General features: G+C 45.8%; 2 protein-coding genes across 2 annotated transcripts; both read left to right on the forward strand.

The window, feature by feature from the left end:
* The first annotated feature begins 1,699 nt into the window (after positions 1–1,699).
* On the forward strand, positions 1,700–16,457 carry LOC6599930. Its single transcript, XM_026993424.1, is given in 4 exon segments — positions 1,700–1,913; positions 4,239–5,060; positions 11,611–11,796; positions 15,503–16,457. Coding segments are annotated over 3 exon segments (1,644 nt in total). The 5' UTR covers positions 1,700–1,913; positions 4,239–4,306; the 3' UTR covers positions 16,207–16,457.
* Positions 16,458–18,633: 2,176 nt separating this feature from the next.
* Positions 18,634–19,217, forward strand: LOC6599931 (C-type lectin 37Db). Its single transcript, XM_002025023.2, has one exon. The coding sequence runs from the start codon at positions 18,649–18,651 to the stop codon at positions 19,198–19,200; it is 552 nt and encodes a 183-aa protein (XP_002025059.1). The 5' UTR covers positions 18,634–18,648; the 3' UTR covers positions 19,201–19,217.
* Positions 19,218–19,446: the final 229 nt, after the last annotated feature.

Here is a 19,446-nt window from a genome sequence, read left to right on the forward strand (position 1 = left end):
GTGTGGACGTCGTTGTGTACTGAAAAAGTGCAAAATAAATGAGGCGAAAATAACAGAAAACTTGACCCACATTGAATTAGCCAGAAGAACCAGCACATACGCGAATTTATCCGGGATGTATCGCATCAAAAATGCAGGAAACTTTTGATTTGTTTTTCCCTTTGAGGGCGGTTCTGGTTGAAAGCGTTCAAAAATAATAAGCGAAGTGCTATAAATATATGTACATACATATGTGCTATTCACAAACAAATAAATAACCGATTAAATTCGTATAGAAATAAATATTTTCTTCAACCTCACTCCGTGGGGTGCTTTACTTTTTTTGCAGTCTATTTGGACTTGAAGTGATTGTTCCTGCCACTAGCTTTCTGTTATTGTTTGTGGTCATTCATGCTGGTTATAGGTGGTGCTTGGTCGAAATAAATCAGGCGAAAATAAAACACACTTGACCCCGCTTTCAAGGGCCCTCACAATCCACTCCTTAATCGACTTTTTCTCCAAGTGTTTCGCAGAAATCCAATCCTTTTGCTTTTGCTTGCTGCTCAATGAGTTGAATCCGCATAATAAAATTTATACAATTAATAAGAAAAATACATATACAGCTTTTTTTTCGCTTTGTAGTGTGCAATTTAATCTTGTGTGTTTTCGCATAAAACTGCACACTTTTAAGAAATTAAATTTTGTTATAGTCTGATTTGGAAAAATACACTATTTTATTACGTGCTTTCCATTAAACACCGTCGTAGGGAAAGAATAACGAATTTCATTTGAATTTCCAGAGAAAATATCCCTGTGCTGGGACTTGATTCGTTGTATAAGACACACATATTCGGGCATATCCATTCTGGCATTGTGTTTCGGTAGTACAACAAAATGTGAAAACAAATTAAAGTCAAACTTGGAAAAAAAACAATTGTTATATTTTCATAGTAATAAAACAAGCCAATATATGACCTGACGTTATGTAACCAAAAACAAAATGTTAGAGTAAAAAATTTCAAAATGCCGCTAATTGGGTGGGATAATCTATATAGAAATTTTTCGGTCTTATAAATAAAATATTGCGTGGTAGTTTTGCAGTTTATTAATTATAAAAACCTTTCCTGTTGTGTTATCCATCCGCGGAGGCAGATGGTAATAAAATTCCAAGGTAATAAAATTACAAAAATATACCGTTGGTCGAAATTGGCCAAACGTGTTGGGTTTTTTTAGATAGTTGAATATGTGAGAGAGAGTTTGAGAAAAGACTTTAATTAAGAAACATCTTTCTTATTGGAGATACTCGTAATAGTAAAAGTAAAAGTTGTAAAAGTAGTTAGTTCCCGTATTTATTGAGCTGGTATTTTATCACTTAAGGAAATTTCCTTGAACTTCTTGCGGTGCAAAAACAACTGGCAGCGAGAGCGAAGTAGGAAGAGAAATTATCCTCTATTGTTATCCAGCGGAATATTATCCTTGGGGCAGAAACCGCGGTACAAAACAACTGGCAGAGGCAGCGACCTGTGAAGAGAAAATGTCCCTTTTATACGATTGGTTGTATAAGAGACACACATAAGAGGGATATTTTTTTCCTTCAGTATGGGGGGTGAATGTTTCTCTTAAGGAAATTCCCGCCGGACTATAAAAGCGGGCTGCAGCACAAAAACAACGGTACAAATCAACTGGCAGCGGCAGCGGCAGCGACGTGTGAAGCAGCAGCGCAGCGCGGGCGAACGACGTGAAGACGTAAAGTGATATCGTAACGGATATTCCGGCTTTCAAAGCGATCCATTTGTGTACGTGTCTCGGTACGTGTCTCCGTAACGCTGCTGTGCGCCGGCTGCATCTTCATTGGATTTTCTGTGTGCGTGCGAGTGTGTATTTTTTTTGCAGATTTATTTTTCGGTGCCAGATTCCGCAAGACAAGTGCTAAAGTATGATTCACATTTGAATAAGCATCGGGACATGGACACCAACCATCCGACCGACCATCCGACCATAAACTCGAAAGTACATTATAATCATTTCGCACCATACATGTGCCCAGAAGGACGTGCTTCCCGCTTGCTCGTATTGTATCCATCCCAGTCCCCCTTCCGTCGCTGTCGCTCTCCGTTTTTGACGGCGGCTCGTGCCTGTCCATATCCCAGAAACGATTCGTGCTTGCCCATTTAATTGTGCTCCCTTGCGGCTAGGGTATACGGCGGACAGACCACGGAAAGACGGTGCAAAGAACGAGCAGAGCAGAGCAGTGGTAAAGCAGTGGAAAAGCAGTGCTGTCCATGCAAAGGCAGTGGATGCCAGTGCTACCCATGGCAGGGGATGGGGAAGTACGAGTAGCACTGCAAATAAATGGAAGGGGTAGTCAGTGTTAGCCTGAGGGAACTGGGGAATATCCATGTGTATCCATGGATGGGGTAACACCCTAACGCTTACTCAGTTTCGATTCAATTCGATTTGCCTTAATGAAGCCAGTCCACGACATCCCCATACAATAGTTAACATATTTTTATGGCCCGTTGTCGCCAAATTGTCCCAGTCCACCCGTTCTTGCTCATACATACATAGTGTGTGTGCTTATGCCCCTCGCCACACCAGTTTCAGTTTCAAGGGCCACTGGAGTTGGGGCTCTTCTGGATTGCTCACTTGATGGTCCAGTGGCCAGCGACCGGGCACCGGGCATCGCGCTACGGGCACCGGTTCCAATGTTTGTGCTCTTGTGGACCCAACAAGTGTGGATAGGACGGGGCGTGTGGGACGTTTATTGTTAGGTCAAGAGCTGCAGAGAGGACTTTTACAGTTACTGAGGGATTGTCCGGGTCCGGAACAGATTTTGGGTTTGCTTACATAATCCAACAGAAACAGAAACAGATCCTGGGATTATTCGTAGGTGGGTTTCGTAGGCAGGACTTTAAATATTTAATTCTTTAAAAGCATTTAATTAATCCGCAGAGAGAAGCGTGGAGGGAACTGTGGGGCATTATGGGATGAGCAGCTTGCCAGTTCTTCTTCTTCGGCCTTAAGAAAGAAACTTAAATAATCCTGATACCGGGCAAGTGCTTTGCAGGTATTGTTTGTGCTCCAACTTATGATGGAAAAAGCGAACCTGCAAACCTAGTCTTTTATTGGGAAAGTGGCTTTAGGGGAGGCCCTACAGAAACCTTTAAGAGTCAACAATCGACAGCCACTTGTATGAGCTCGTCTTAAGGCCAAACTCCAAGGATCCGAGGCTTATACCTTAAGAACTGGAAAAGCCATAAATCTGTAATCTGGAATGAGTCCCTTATGAAATCAGCTAAATTCGTAGATATGGAAGCGCTTTATGGCCATGAACGTATACAAGGATGGGATTTTATTACGTCTTTGGATAAAACAATAGAAATATTCTGCAAATTTTTGGCAACCAGTTATGGGGAGCATAGATTTCAAGAGATTTTACTAAACATTAGTACCAATTTCTAGGTCCTTTCGGTTTTTTTTTTTTGTTAATTGAAGGTCCTAGAATCTGGGGATAGATGCGACATAGTTAGAGATAGTTTTAGGGACTTGCTACAGGATGTTGCTACAAGACTTGATTACATTGGAATCCATTGAGTGTAGGATTGACCCCGTTTCGCAGCGAAATGCAAATTTTTGATACGAAGGCATTTCAAGTACAGAAACCACACAGTTATTTTCCATGCAGCGAGGAACATAAACTGGTAAAACTTTAAAATTCTTGGCACTTGGGTCTGGGCGGGTTTTGGGGTATTTTGTAGAGAGGATTCTGCCTTTTGTTCTGGATAGAACCACAAAAACGTACGCTTTAATCCACGCATCCAGGCAGCCAGACTGCGACCAGTCGCCGGACTGGTACTGGTACTGGTACGTTCTCCGTCCTTGAACAGCTTAACCACTCTTTCGGGTCCTCGGATTACGGCGTAGTGCGACCACAGGAGCCGAGCCGGAGCCCGGACAGCAGCGGCCCCGGCCGCCAGATGGAAGCACTTAGGCAAACGCGGATGCTTCATTAGGGTCACGCTTGCAATCAATCGTGGCAGTGGTGGTGGTTGGTTGGTTGGTTGGTTGGTTGGTTGGTGTTGGTATTGGGGCAAACTTTTGCCACAAATTTCCTTTTTTCTCTCACACACAGATACGCGTGCATACACCACACACACACATGCATGCAGCTGTGGAAAGTGATTCATTAAAGCAATTAGCAGAGAAAAAGCACACAGCACAGCACACAGTCCTGGCATTCACCAACACTTCTCTTGCAGACAGCCGAAGGGGGAGGCGGAACCGGAGCCGGAGTCAGTGTCAGTGCCAGCGCCAGTACGACATACAAATGCTCATTGAAATTTACGATTATGCTGCAAAATTATTAAACAATATGACCGCAACAGCCGCTGAAACTACGGAAGCAGCTCCAGACAGCAGGGGAGCCGGAGCCGGAGCCGGACCCGGACCCGGAGCCCCCAACATCATTAATAACCAATCCGTGGGGAATGATGCGGACGAGTCAGACAGGAGAGCAGAGAGGCCAGACCCAGAGTCAGAATCCGAATCAGAGAGCTCGAATCCCCCACGGACCGCAAATCTAACGGCCAAATTGCTGCAGGCCACCACAGGCAATATGAGGAACCTGCTCAACCGAACCCTGTCCACCATAGCCAGCGCCAGCGCCAGCGCCAATGCCAATCCCGCCCAGCATGTCCCCCTGCCCGCAATCCTGTTGCAGGCGGTCCTCGACGTGGACGTGACCCAGGGCCAGCGCATCGATCAGCCGCCGCACCAGCTCCAGCAACTCCCCGAGACGCAGTCGGCCATCGGCCACCAGTCGCTGGCCAACGCCACATCCAATCCCCCGGCGGGCACCGAGTCGGCGGACATCTACAGTGCATTTAGCGCCCTTCCCGGCGGCAACATGAGCGGTTTCATCGAGTCCTCCACCACGGCTGCCAGCTCCGTGCTGAGCAGCACGCTGCCCACCCTCCCCGCCACCAGCAGCATGGCGGCCACCTTCCAGGCCCAGACGGTGGCCACCTTCATAGCGGCCGGCAACAAGAATCGACCAACGACCATCGTTGTCTATCCAACGGGTGAGTGTTACTCCGAGGGTACTCTGTCACTGCTGTCACTTTCGAGAGATTTCAAAGGGAAAAGCGTTCATAGCATTAAAGCTGTGACCACCTAAAAGTACGGTTATCTTGGGTCCAAATGACTTCAATTTCTACCCAACGGAAGAGTAGAAAAAGAAAACCTACGGGGATACGAAATCTCTGTTACATAGAGTTCAAAACCGAATGTCTGTTCCCTTTCTTAGTTTTTTAAAACCCCTGGGTCTTATCGCTTTCCAGTCAAAGCGAAAAGCCTGTCGGTACTGAGTTTCTATATGTACTCTATTGCGTCTCTCTGGAATAGAGCTCACACTTCTAGTGCTATTCAACACTTGTCTAAAAGTAGCCATTCATTAATCCTTTTATTAGCCTTTCAAAACCCAAACGTAACTTGAGCCAGGAGCTTTAAAAGGCATCATCAAGACCGAGCTTCAATTATGGAGGTAGATGGAAATTTAAATGGAATCTGATCCTTCATGCAAACACAGTTGAATATCCAAGGGGGTTCGATGTTCAGACTAAAGTCAACCCCTAGGCCTTCTTCATTCCTGCTTACAGATAAATTCTCATTCGTATTTTTTCGAGATTTGGAGCTTTGGAGCTATCTTTTCCTTTCCTTCAGATATTCTACATATCTACAGGCCTGAAACATATTGTAATTGGAATACATTCTCTTTTGCTAATTGAATTCCATTGTAATACAAATTATAACCAAGTAAGTGGATGATGTTTAAACGAATTCGTCAAAATGTTTTTTTTTTTGTTTTTTTGCCAGTTGCCATTAAGTTAAATGGATGAACCCCTAATCTAGGACTACCCAAGTCCCAAAGGTCTTTGGACGCCTCACAGCATTAACTTAATTAGGAACATTTGCAGGATGAATGGGAGTCAGACTCCGGCTCCACCAGCTCCATCTCTGGCCGCCTGTCAATAATCAAATCAGTGCAGTCAGTCATCCATCGAGGTCGCGTGCCAGACTCCGACTCCGACTCAGACTCAGACTCAGACTCAGAGCCAAGACCCAGAACCCACGACCCACATCCTACGAGCCACAACGCACGACCCAGACCCAGAGCCAGACCCAGAGCCAGACCCAGACCCAGACCCAAGACTCATCCCAATTAGTTTCCCCGTTGATGGAGTTAATTTGCATGAGATGACACCCGAGGCCTCATTATCCGCATCGACTCATGCTCCGGCTCCTACTGGGGTGTCATCTCTTTTTTTCATATAGTTTCGGTGGCAGGCCCTAACTTTGACTGGCTTTCAGTCCGCTCAGGCCAATCGAAAAGTTTGCCCAAGCCCCAGCTGCCAGACCCAGAGCCAGACCCCGCCCCCTTCGGCAATTAGACAAGGCTAAGTCGCAGTAATTGCAAAGAGTTTCACTCGACTGTAGCTGTTGATTGTTTAAGGCAACTGTCGCGAGTACGTATATACATGCAGTAGTCGCCTGGATGGGGGCCTGGGTTTTGGATTGGGAATGAGATTGAAAAAGAGAGTACGCACGGCTGAGGGAGGGCCATGGCTACAGTGAGGAAAAACATATCAAGTTGCAGGTTGCAGGTTTCAAGTGTTGCCAGGTCCTAAAACACATACTAAGTGACGCATGAGAGTGAAAAGATTGGGAAGTCGGAAGTCGGAAGTCGAGGACAAGGTCCAACAAAGAGAATGGGGGAGTAAGCTGAATACGTACATGTTCAGAGCTTAATCAGGGGATACATATCCTTGACTTGAAATGATTCTTGCTTTCACTTCTTTTCTCTGCATTTCTTTTTGTTGAGTGTAAGGTCGCAGGAACCTACCAGATGGCGCCGATGTCACTGTGCCCGAAGCGGCTCACAAATTAGAGGCGTAAAGGTCGCTGAGCTCGGGGGGCGGCACTGTCGTCTTTATTAAGAGTACTGCCACCGCGTGGCACCCCACCCCGTGCCCGTCGCTGTCACCATCCCAAATACAGTACTCTCCCTGACAAGCGACGGCCTACAAGTTGACGACGACATTGTCGACTCCTCTTCAGTCTTATCAGACTCATTCTCAATCCCATTGCCATTTCCATTCAGAGTCCTCCTCCAGCCTCCAACCACTCCCAGACGTACATCTTCAGCATCGACATCGACATCGACATCGTCATCGACAGGGAAGAGCGACGTCGCGTTCGAGCGCTGGAGCACTCCCTGCTGAATGGCCTGTGGGTGGGCCTGAAGCCGTCGGCTGGGCGGAGTGTCGTGGAGGCCATGTCATGCCCGACACAAGAAAGAACTTTTCGCCGATGCTGCCAAAAAATAAAATACAAGAAAAAAAAGGGAGAGAGAAAAAAACGAAAGCTGAACAAAACAAAAACAGGCACAAACTCGCCCATTACGATTCGCCAACAAAATGCGCGTAAATTCATCCGATAAAATGGTGTGGCAGGAATGCGATGAATGCGACGTCCTTCGGCTCCATTGATAAGTTAACAATGCGTTCTACTTAGCGGCACACTCCTGGATTCCGGAGAGCCGTACCTCTGAGAGGCACTTGAGAGGCCCACTCAGGCAGAAGCTTAAATGGAAACTCAACCATAACTAAGTTACCGCTCTAGATGCTTTTCTAAAGGCTAAGAATAGAGACACCCTCTTGAAGAGGGTTTGACACTGCGGTAAATCATATTTAGATGCGCATCTGAACATTGAATTAGTTTGAAACGATTTCAACACTCTGAAATCAATTTGCCGATCAAAAACCGGACAGAGCAGAGTACAGAGTGTAGTTCCCACGAACCCCCCAACAAAATACTCTTCTGCATTTATACTTTTTTTTATAGTTTATTCAATTTTTCTTCATTCTTTGCAGGTAGGATAGGTTTCGGTTGAATGCTTTTTCAGGAAGAGGCCGGAACACTGAATTTTTGACCCTTGAACGGTCTCAATTCGAGTGTAAAGTGTAGAGCGTATTTCGAGTGTATCCAATGAGTAATAACTTGGATTCTTGTGGTGTTCAGTTTAGGATTTGCTGCCGCTTTGTCCGTTAATTCCAAAATATACATCATATATGGCGAATACATTCCATTGAGCTCTAGAGCTCCACTCATGCAGGGCAGGGGACGAGAGAACGTACATATGTATATATACCGAACCGCCTGTCTAGATCAAATACGAAACTTCTGACCAACTATTCTCCCCATATCTCGACCAAAACATAACCCAACACAGTAGGCAGGAAGATGGGGTTGGGGCTGGGGCTGGGGCTGGGGCTGCTGTCTCCTCTCAGCTTTCTCCTGCAACTTTAAGCATCAAAGTTAGGTTGGTTCCGGTTCCCCCTTTAGGACCAGACCGCAATCATCTTTGGTTGACTTTGATGCGCATATTCCGAGCCAGAAGAAGAGAAGTCACTTTGGTACGAATACGAATACATACATACATATGTATGCCATGTATGTATGTATGTGAACAGAAATACGACTATGTGTGTGTTTGTGTGTGTGTATCTTAAAATATATTGCCTCTCCTCAGCTGAAGGATTTTTTCGTTGCGATGCCTTTGTAGCGCATTCCACTGTCGACGTCGAATATGCAAACATTCGATTTCCATTGAAAGCCATGGAGCCGTGAATGGGTCTGAAAATATGGGGAAATAGCAGGGGATAAGACCAGAGACCAGAGAGTGGACGAGTGGAAGAAAGGGGGAGTGGAAATCTGTCTGAGTGGAGAAAAAAGCATTATTTTTATTGTATTTATTGAATTTTTCAAGCATCAAACGATGCCTGATGACTCAGCGTGAATGACAGGAGCATCGTACAGCTGCTCCTTCGCGATTACAACGGCAAACTAATGCCCATTGGAGACCCATTGGAGGCACTTCAGACATCACTCCCCCTGGTCCCATTCGCCATCAATTTGTGTAAATTTGAACTGTCACTTTGAAGGCGTTAATTGGATTCAGTGGCGCACTCCCTTCAGGCAGCAGGCAGCAGGCAGCAGGCACCCGGCTTCCAGCTCTGGGGGTAGTCCTGGGGCAAAAAAAAGAGACACGAAAGATGTAAGCGCTGGGTAAATGTAAATATTTGGTGACTACGCCCCTGATCGAACTCGAACTTAATCGAATAAAGTCAGGATAAGAGCCAGGCCATAGGACGGAGACGAGGACGGGAGCGGCAAGGGGAATGCGCCATTAAGAGCACCCGGAGAGGGCCAGGATATCCTCCAGCCAAGGATAACCCTTGGCTCACAAAGATCTGAATGGGCCAGTGGCTTGATCTTTGCCTCTAGTGCGCGTTGATTACTTGGAACAGAATATTGTGGATTCCTGATCATCGGAACGTGAATCGCTCAGAGGCGACCCTTTAGCTCTTGAGGATCGGCTTATATTGGTTATAGCAATGCTATCTTGAGCATCATAAGCCTTAGTCTAAAGTCTTTGTTTGCTAGCAGTTATATAAGTTTCAAAAGCATTCCCCTTGTTGAAAGCTGTGAAGGGAGATTTTCTATCCATCTATGATTATCCTTATAGATATATCTAAAATTCTTTCTAAGCTCTTCTAAATATCGTCTACGGTCTCTCCCCACAGTATTCAGAGGTCGACTCCCGACCCGACTTGGTTTCGTTGTCATTCTGGTTTTCTGCGACAAACAAAATTTGGGCCTTGGATTTTGTGGCTTAGATTAGAGCAACCGTTGGCTGTGGCGCCACTTTTGGTTGCTGCTCGTTCAAAGTGGGGGGGACATGACTTATGAGTGGAAGCACTCGGAGGCTGGTAAATTAGGTCGCCAAGTGGCGGGGGGTGTGGGGGAAAAGCCCCACTTGACTTACAGGTTGAATATTCTAGGAGGAAGTCCGCATTCAAAATAAGGAAGGGGATGGCACAAATGCGCACAGGGAAGATTCCGTTTTCTGCCTTAAATGGTTGGGACTCCCAGCAGCAATCGTCAGGCAGGTCAAGTAGCCAGGCAAACTGAAAAAGAAGATCTATTCCTCTGCTAAAATCGATTGTCCCAATGGAAAGAATACAGAAAGAATCCTCCTCTGAAACAATCGCGAAAACAGCAAATAGCCGAAATAGCCGAGATTTTAAAGCTTTCGTTCCGAGTTAATGGGAACAGCAAAATGTCGCTGAAAGATCACAAAATGTAGTCCAAAATTGTTGAATAAAATTACTTTTTCAACCCACTCCCGGCAGTTGGCGACGCTCTGTGTGCATAGAAATGTTTCGCGCTATCCGGCCGGAATGTGAGGCCATGCAAATGAGCCGGAGATGAGCTACGGAATCATGAGTTTCCCCCAACCCCGTACACCCGTACACCAGTCCCAAACAAGAGCCCTCGGTTATTGCGATAAAATAAACATATAAATAAATAATCTTGGGCCAGGCGATGGCATTTGTGTGGCTGACCACAACAATTAGGCAAATACGGCCCCATTTCGCTGGCTCTGTGGTCTGAGGTCGGGGAGGTCTGGGTGGTTTGGGGGCCTGGGGGGGGGGGGGCTGGGTAGTGCGGTGTGTCGACAAGACCAAAGTCGGTGCGATTAACATTTATGCAACATTTGGCAAGGCCATTCTATGGCGTGGAGCGGGGTGTGAGTGTGTGTGCTTGTGGATGGTAAAGCCTTATAGGGCGAGATCCTGTTGGGAAAGGTCATCTCAAGTTGCTTTGAATTGGGTAAAGGTAGCCAAAGTGTGGGACACGCTCTGATAGATTGAATAGATAAGGTTAATGAGGGAACAGTGGGGTTAGGCAAGGCTGTTGCAGATTACGTCGGATACGGAAGGGTGCGATTAGTAAAAGTGGGTAACACTTGTTTGTACCACTCTTAATATCAAGCGACCCACAAATAAAGATTTGAATTTACTACTAGAAGCAAGAAGAGGTTCTAGAAGAGGTTCCTTAAGAAGATCTTAAGGTAAGACTGGAGAAGTGAAGGTTATTTACTCGTTAAGGATATACTCGTATCAAATACATAACCACTTTTTATATTTCATTAAGAACTATAGCTTTAAAATTGAGTTTTGAATCGCAGCATAGTGCAAATACAATTCGCGGATTCCACGTTCACGTGTGACTGGCAAACAGCTGATTTTCTGGATTTCTGCAGTACAATTTACCACTCTAAATCGGTTGTATTTGTTCCTATAATATTGGACTACCTTAATTGATTATGGGAAAGCGTCAATGTTGGTGACATTCACAATGAACCTACACTCATGTATCCGTTCACTTATGGGATATTTGTCTAGTGAAACTCAGGTAGAAGTGGATTCATTTAGATGCAGTTTATTAGATTAAAGATAGACAACGCTTAAGTTAGGATCAGATGAAGCAAAGCAGAGAGAGATCTATTATTCATTCCGTTTTATTCAATTTTGATCAATACAGTACGAGGGCGGTTCCTCATTGAACAGGGAACGTGGAACAGGGAACAGGGAACAGGGAACTAGGGAAGGCCCTCGTATTTTGTAAAATTCTCATTTAACAAACATTTTTATTCATTTTTAATTTTTATGTAGTATACCACATCTGAACTTCTCCTCTGTTTCGTTTCGTTTCGTTTCGTTCCAGTTTCACCCGAATCGATCGTCATACCGATCGTGTCGTGCATCTTCGGCTTCCCCATACTGGCCCTGATCGTCATCTGTTGCCTGCGGCGGCGGGCAAAGCTGGCCAGGGAGCGCGACAGGCGGCGCAACTACGACATGCAGGACCATGCCGTCAGCCTGGTCAGATTTAGTCCAATTCATAGGCTTAGTGAGTGTTGAGTGTTGTGTAATGTGTGTCGAACGTTTTTCTCTTTTACTTTCTTTTCCTAAGCTTTCTCCATTTCCACATTCCTTCTTCCGTTTCCTGTTTGCTTGCAGGCGATGGTCGCAGATCAAAAGATTACCTACCTACATATATACGTGCTCGTAGAATGCATCCCCATCTCTCCATTCATTCGCACTCTGCACCACTTTTGCACTCTCTGTTTCTCTGTCTCTCTGTTTCCATCTGTGTCCTTGTCTTTTTCTGCACTGAGTTATCCTTTCCTCCTCTTGATGTATGCCATGCCGTAGTGATTATAGTACTCCCTACTCCAGCCCGCCCTCCCCCTGGTGGCCACATTGTCATCCCCGGCATAACTCGGCCTTTGTTTTATCCCCCAAAATGGGATTTTAAATTTACAAAGAGATAACAAAAGCACCTGACGCATCAACATTACCCTCATCATCATCATCATCATCATCATCATCATCGTTGTTGTTGGTCTTTTCGGTACCGCCACGCCCGCATAGCCGAAAAAAAAAGAAATATAAGAAAATCTATACCGGCAGCACTATGCAACACAATTCATATCTCCTTTTGGTTTATAATTTTACAAGGAAGGAAACGCTCTTTGAATCAACAATAACCAGCGGAGCTGGCAAAGCCTTTTTCCATATATTGATCTACAAGATCTTAAATGAAAAAATATCATCAATTAAACCAAATTATTGCCGCCTAAAGTCGTATTCCAATTTGGAATGGAAGAAAAGCCGAAGAGCCCTGGCCCTGTTGCGTAGTGTAACCAGGAGATGGCAGAAACATTGCCTTTAGGAGTCTTTGTCGTCGGCAAATGAACCTCTCGACGGCACTCAGAAATCGAATTGCCATTCTCAATGGATATGTTGCACGGCCCAGTGGGTTATCAATTACGAATGCCTCCCAAGAGCTTCGAGCTTGACTTTAGCAGGCAGGAGAGCCGAGATGAGGCGAGCTGAGCCGAGCTGAGCCCATGGACGGTGGCCATGGCCAGCAGGGAGTCCGGAGTCCGTGTCACTGTCCGTGTCCCGCAGGCATTCGGTTGCACAGCCACAGCCACCTTCATTGGTAGGCAGTGCGGCAGGCGGCAGGCGGGAGGCGACTGGCGGGAGTCGGCAAAGAAAGCTGAAAGAAAACTGTGGCAGGGTGGCGACAGTTGCCAGCCACTCAATAAAACATGCTCCGTATGTGTGTGTGTAGGTGTGTGAGAGCTGCTTTACATGTGTCAGGCACAGGACAGGACAGAGCAGCAGCAGCAGCAGCTGGCATGCGCTGCCTGCATTTGCATTGCATACCTTTGGGCGCTCGCCTGCCCTCGTTTTGCATATAACAAAAACAAATGAAAGGCAGCAGGCAGAAGCTCAGCAAACAAACAAAAGCAAGAAAAAGCCTCATAATTAACTATACCCATCTGTTACCCTGTACACTCAGAAGCGTTTAAATGCTTAAAAGTATACGATAACGGATAAACGATTGCGCCCAGTGAAAAGGAACAAAAGCAAAAGGATAATAATAAATAGACCCCCTCAATGGGAGAATAAATGTACACAAGTGTACATGCAGATACACAGGTGTCCCATGGGTATTACTTGTATATTTATACCTACTAAAACAGAGTAGCCGGAACGATTGCAAAATGCCACAGCCGCTTGACATGTCTTCAATTTGTACATGGATGTGTGTAAGACAAGAGTATTCCTTCGAATGTGGTGCCAGAGTATGGCTGGTTTATGGTGTGGTTTTCGCTTGCCTGTTCCGTTACACATTCTCATAGATATAACGACCGTCTTATCCTAAACGAGCACCGGGTATTCAAAAAAGCAACAAAATGTGTGAATAAGGCAGCTCCCCCTCGCTCTCTCTGCCTCACTGTTGCCTTTTTAGCATAGCAACATGCCCTGATGACAGCCGGACGGACCGGGCCGGGCTGGGGTGGGCCGGCTCCCTCTTCGCCACCTGCCAACTGCCAACTGCCACCTGCCAACTGGCGACTGCCACATTCACATGCCCGCCATGTGTAACCCTCTCCACAGCTCTGTGCGACGACGGGGCATGGGGATTTCATTGCTTTATGCACGCACGCACACGCAGCAACATTTTTTATAACTGTAAATTTCATATTCAGTGCGCAAGAGGGGGCGGATGGAGAGGGGCCAAAGCTGGGAGGGAGAGAATGGAAATGCCACTTCAGGTCTCATAGAGGAGCTGCTTCGTCCTCGCCCTCGCCCTCGCCCTCGCCTCCTCACATGACCATGATGATGATGATGATAATGATGATGATGCGGGTGATGTGGATGACAGCCACAGCAGCGGCAACAGCCACAAACTACACTTGTTTTCGGTTGTTTTGCTCCTTGGCCCCAAAACAGCACACAAACACACCTACCCAACCCCTCCCCCCCCCACCACACACACACACACACACACATACACATCGTACCTATGTACATACACACTCGTATATCTTGTTTGCATATATTTTCGCAAAACAATTACGTAGCACCGCAGAAGCCAACCCTAAAATTCCTAACTCCCCCCCGCACACACACACACACACACACACAACCACACTCCCCACCCACAACTGAATCCTGTGTTTACATTAGGCGACCAAGAATCCAAACTGTGTGGTCGAAGGAATTGAATCGGAAATACCTCCTAACATCGGAAATGGAAAACGAATCTCACAGATACATATGTACGTCCGAATACGAGTCCGAGTATACAATATGCAAAACATAAATAAGGGGAGAGTTAGAGTCGAAATCTGAATAACTGTTATCTAAAGAAATGCTAATACTTCTAGTAAACAGACAAAATAAAATAAAAACTCTAAGCTCTAGCCATTTTTGGCCATTCAAATACCAATACTGAATGTCTTATTACCATTTAAATGCAAAAACAATATTAGATTTGTTTCAGAATAAAGAAAGATTTACATAAGAGAAATCCACAAGAAAAGGGTATGGTATGGGCATATTCTCCCATCAATAAATAAACATAAATACCTACTGAATCAATTAGAAAGATCTTCGCGAGTACATTTGTATATAGGAATTATATACAAAGCCATACAATTTAACATTGATGGCTATACATACATAGTGGTTATCCATTGCCGTTCCTGATCGAAATCTTTCCTGATTAAAGTTGGAGGCTCATTTCAATCGCATTCTGAATATATAAGTTTTGGAGCTTCAGAAAACCCTTGTTTGTGACCATACAACCATGCCATGGCATACATTTCAAGGACTCATTTTGTGTCTGATGTATCTAGTGTAAACTCCATAAACATACCCATTACAACGGCGAATAAATCAAATTAGAGGCCAATAAATCAACTCCTACCCCACTGTGCGCACACCCATCGCGTGGCACTTGCACATCTTTCACTTCTTGACACCCCACACCCCACACACCACAACCCCCTGCCCCAAAACCCCAGACAACACCCGAGTCGGGGTCGGAGCCTGGCGCCCAGCCGTCTCCCATCTGGCATCTGCCACCTGCCACCTGCCCGTCGCACGTTTTCAATTTGTCGCCATCAATCTTTCTCACACCTGGCGCCTATCCCATCCCCACCACTCACGAGCATTGTTCTACCCAGCCCTACCCGAAAAAAAACTCTCAATCCCTGAATTACTGATGACTCGAACTGATTTGATTGCGCCCTCAGATTACCGATCGTCGCGAGCTATCAGTCTACGTCCTGAACGAAGCCTAAGCCAGGGCTTCACCTCGCTGGAGCTGGATACCGTGCTGGAGGAGCGCTGCAGCGATGTGGAACAGACGCAGACCGAAATCCTCAATCCCGAGTCGCCCATGGACACCACTTCCTACAAGATGTCCCTTTCCTCAAGCTAACAGTTAGCCACGAAGCAGAAGCAGCAGCAGCAACAGCCGCCGCCCACCGCGACGCCCCCAACAACGCTCGCACATCCCCAGTCCCAGTCCCAGTCCCATCCTCAGGCGCCGCCCCAGGCCAAGGATCTACCCGCCTCGACGTCGTCACAGCTGTTGGTGCCACCGCAGCTGCGGAAAACGGCCAGTGTGAGGGAGTCGCACGATTCAATGGCCCTGGCCAAACGGCGAAGTCGCCTCCAGGACCTGCGGGCCGCAAGCACCAGCAGCGGCGGTGGGGACGAGGCAGCCGTTGCCTTTAGCAAACGTGGCTCCAAGCGGGGTCTTCGTCGCGGTGGCGCCACCGCCAGCGGCAGCAGCAGCAGCAGCGGCTCTCCACGCCGATCAGAGGCGGCCATGCGGAAGTCGCAGTCGCTGGACGCTGCCGAAAGTTACTCCCTGGCCAGCATCCAGTCCCCGCTGTGGGTGACCCTCACCAATGCCCGCACCATCGAGGAGCTGGCCCAACAGAAGCTTTAAATGGACCCATCCTCAGCCCGCAGCCCCCAGCCCCCAGCCCACCCAAGAGCCCCCGCCCTCCGGCTATAATACCACTTCCCATTAGCAACATCCACATAGACACATAGACATCTTGTAAATGTTTAGAGAGAAATTCAATGTACGAGTAGTAGATGCATTAATTAAAACCAAATATTTGAGTCATTAACTAAAACTACAAAAATTTAATGCAATTAAAGACCAACAACACATAGTCCAAGGAATAAAATTGAATTTGGAAACTAGATATTGAATGTCAAGGAAAACATATACAGTATTGTTTTCAATGGGAGGGGGTAAAGGGGGAGGCAAAGAACGTCGTCTTGGGCCTTTGAGCCAAAAACCACAGGTTAAGCAACTTTTAATGTGATTAAAGACCAACAAGGCATCCAATTATATTTGTCAGATTGATAGTTCAACTTCCAGGCAACGTAGGGTGGGTCCTGGGCCTTGGAACTTATCAAAAGACAACACACACGCACTTAATGAGATTAAAGAACAGAATTTTTGAGCTCTTAAGTGTGGAGCTGGTGGTCGGATAAGCCAGGAGTTTGCGCTTTGGATCTTTTGAAAGGTAAGCTAATTTGATAATAAATTTGAATCAAATTAATTCAACTGGATATTGCAAGTATACCGACACACCTCTGCTAAAAGTATTCACATTCCCAACATGAATGCTTCTATTTGAAGAGCTGCCAAATCCTTTATTGCTTCCTTTTATTGATTTCTCTGTGGTCCTGGATGGAAAGCAATTATTTAATAATTGTAGGTACATATGTATATGAACCGATATTTGTGGTTTTGCCGTTTCGGACTGTTGGGGAATACACTTAACTTTAATTAAGATGATTCTTATGTTTTTAGCTTATTTGTTTTCACCAGAAGTAACCCCTCGTTATATTCTAGCTATTTCCGCATATATAAAAGTAACTCTTATATTTATTATGATTATATACATATGTTATTATATATCCTTTCAGATTTTGATTTATACTTAGATTACTGTTCACTTTGATCGCCATAGGCAATCGCATTTATTTACTTCCTAGGATCTTCCTATAATGAGCTAAATACCACATCAACGTCCGAAATTATACAAAATTGAGTCATATAAATATTAAATATATTGATTTTAAAGCTACTGTAAGCTCGCTAAGTTTTTTCTGAAAGCCTTATTCACAACAATTCAGCAATTTGATTGGAGGTCATCAGCCCCCATTGAGGCTATGTAATTCGTCAACTTGTCAATTCAATTGGTGGCGAAAATGGATTCCCTGGAGGGGGAGGTGAAGGAACTGAAGAAAAGGCGACACAGCATCGGCGTAATGGATCCTGCTGCGTCCGCAGCAGGATGGCCTCACGAGAGGGCGAGGAGCTACGGCGGAATCACCCACGGAGGAGGGACCGACGGCGATCGGTCTGGAGAGGCAGGGAAAACAGCGTGGAACGCAAGGAAGAGGGCCATGGCAGTGGCCGGCCAGTGCACCGGATGACCAGACGCAAGAGGAATGCTTACCTGGTCAAAGTCGATGGGGTAAAAAAGAGTGCAGGAGGGAAGACGATGTCGGTAATGTTTGCACATAAATTACAGGGAAGTAAGTTCCAGCAGCTGGCGCGATGCACCCGATGCAGCTCTGCAGATTTAAGTAGATCGCGAAAGCTCCCCTACACTATATCGATACGAGCTGAGCGCTGCGACCCCTATTGGTCCGATCCAGCAACACTCAAACGGGTGAAGCTGCCAGAGGGCGCTAGTGTGCGCCCGGTTCAAGAGAGCGGACGCGCCAACTGATTTAAAGAGGGAGAATCCCCAGGGCGAACTTTTAACATATTGTATATAGAGATATCAACTGCACTGATCTTTGGCCAATCCAGTTTTAAAGTTCCTTATTATGAAATATTTTCCATTGGCTCCAGTATTGGCTGGGAATTTCCGACTTGGCCAAAGAGGGCGCCTTTGTGTCGCAGGCCACGGGAGACTTGGCTCCTTTGAAAAAGTGGAGTCCTTCCCAACCAGACAATCATGGAAATAATGAACATTGCGTACATCTTCAATATGAAAATTTCTGGATGAATGACTTACCATGTACTTATAAGAACTATTTCCTTTGCGAGGCAGGTGATGGATAATAATATTTTCTGTCGAAGAAGAAAGCATGCTCCCCAAGACCACATCTTACTAATTAAATACGACTAGTGGAAAACATTTTAAAAATAATTTTTCTCTGAGTGCAATTGCGTTTTAGGTTATCTAATATAACATAGCCCGGGTGTAGCCCGGGAAACTTTCAATCGCTGATAGTGCCGGACAGCGAAAATCGGCAGCCTATAAAAGGTATGGCATGAGTTCAGCAATTGCCATTGAAATCAGTTTGTTTCCGATCTTATGCCGTGTGCTGTTGCACAGTTGAAATAATTTCTAGAATGTTCGAGCTTGTGTCTTTCCTCCTGTATATACTGATTGCTGTGCATCTGCAAGGATCCTTGAAAAGTGATTCGGTGAGTGGAAACTCTGAACGCCTGGACAGGGTGGAGGATGCGATTGGCGAGCTGCAGACGCAAGAGTCGGGAGGTACTGGGAACTTCGTGAAGATAAATTCAAGGTTCTTCCACATTGAGCAGAACCGAAAAGTCAACTGGTATGCCGCATTGAATATATGCCATGAGATGGGCGGCCATCTGGCGGATCCGGCGAACCAACAGGAACTGAATTCCATTAAGCAAAGACTGATCCGCGGCCGGCACTATTGGCTGGGGATCTCCGACCTGGCCAATGAGGGCTTGTTTCTGTCGCAGAACACTGGCAACAGGGCGACTTTTCTTAGGTGGATCTATGGTGAACCAAACAACTACGGAAATTACGAGCACTGCGTAGAACTGAAGTCACAGCAAAATAGGGAATTCCTAATGAACGACGCCCCATGTTGGCTTTTGTCCTATTTTATTTGCGAGACTAGCTCACCGAATAATAAATAATGAATATCTTATCATCAGTTTTCGTTGCATGCTATTAGCATCCGGGAAAATATATTTAATCGTAGGAATTGTTACTATTAAGTGATCCGCTTACAAGTTAATAAAAGTACAAACTACATTTACTCGTAATAAATGCATGATGATCTTAGCAGGGGAGTATTTCCTCTAGTACTTAATTTCAATTGTTAAGACTTTCTCTTTCCCAGTGTATCTACTACTATGGTATTTTCTGTCAGACATTTAATT

The sequence above is a fragment of the Drosophila persimilis genome, unplaced genomic scaffold, assembly GCF_003286085.1.
Source record: "Drosophila persimilis strain 14011-0111.01,24,50 unplaced genomic scaffold, DperRS2 tig00000829-arrow-arrow-pilon, whole genome shotgun sequence".
Taxonomy (NCBI): domain Eukaryota; kingdom Metazoa; phylum Arthropoda; class Insecta; order Diptera; family Drosophilidae; genus Drosophila; species Drosophila persimilis.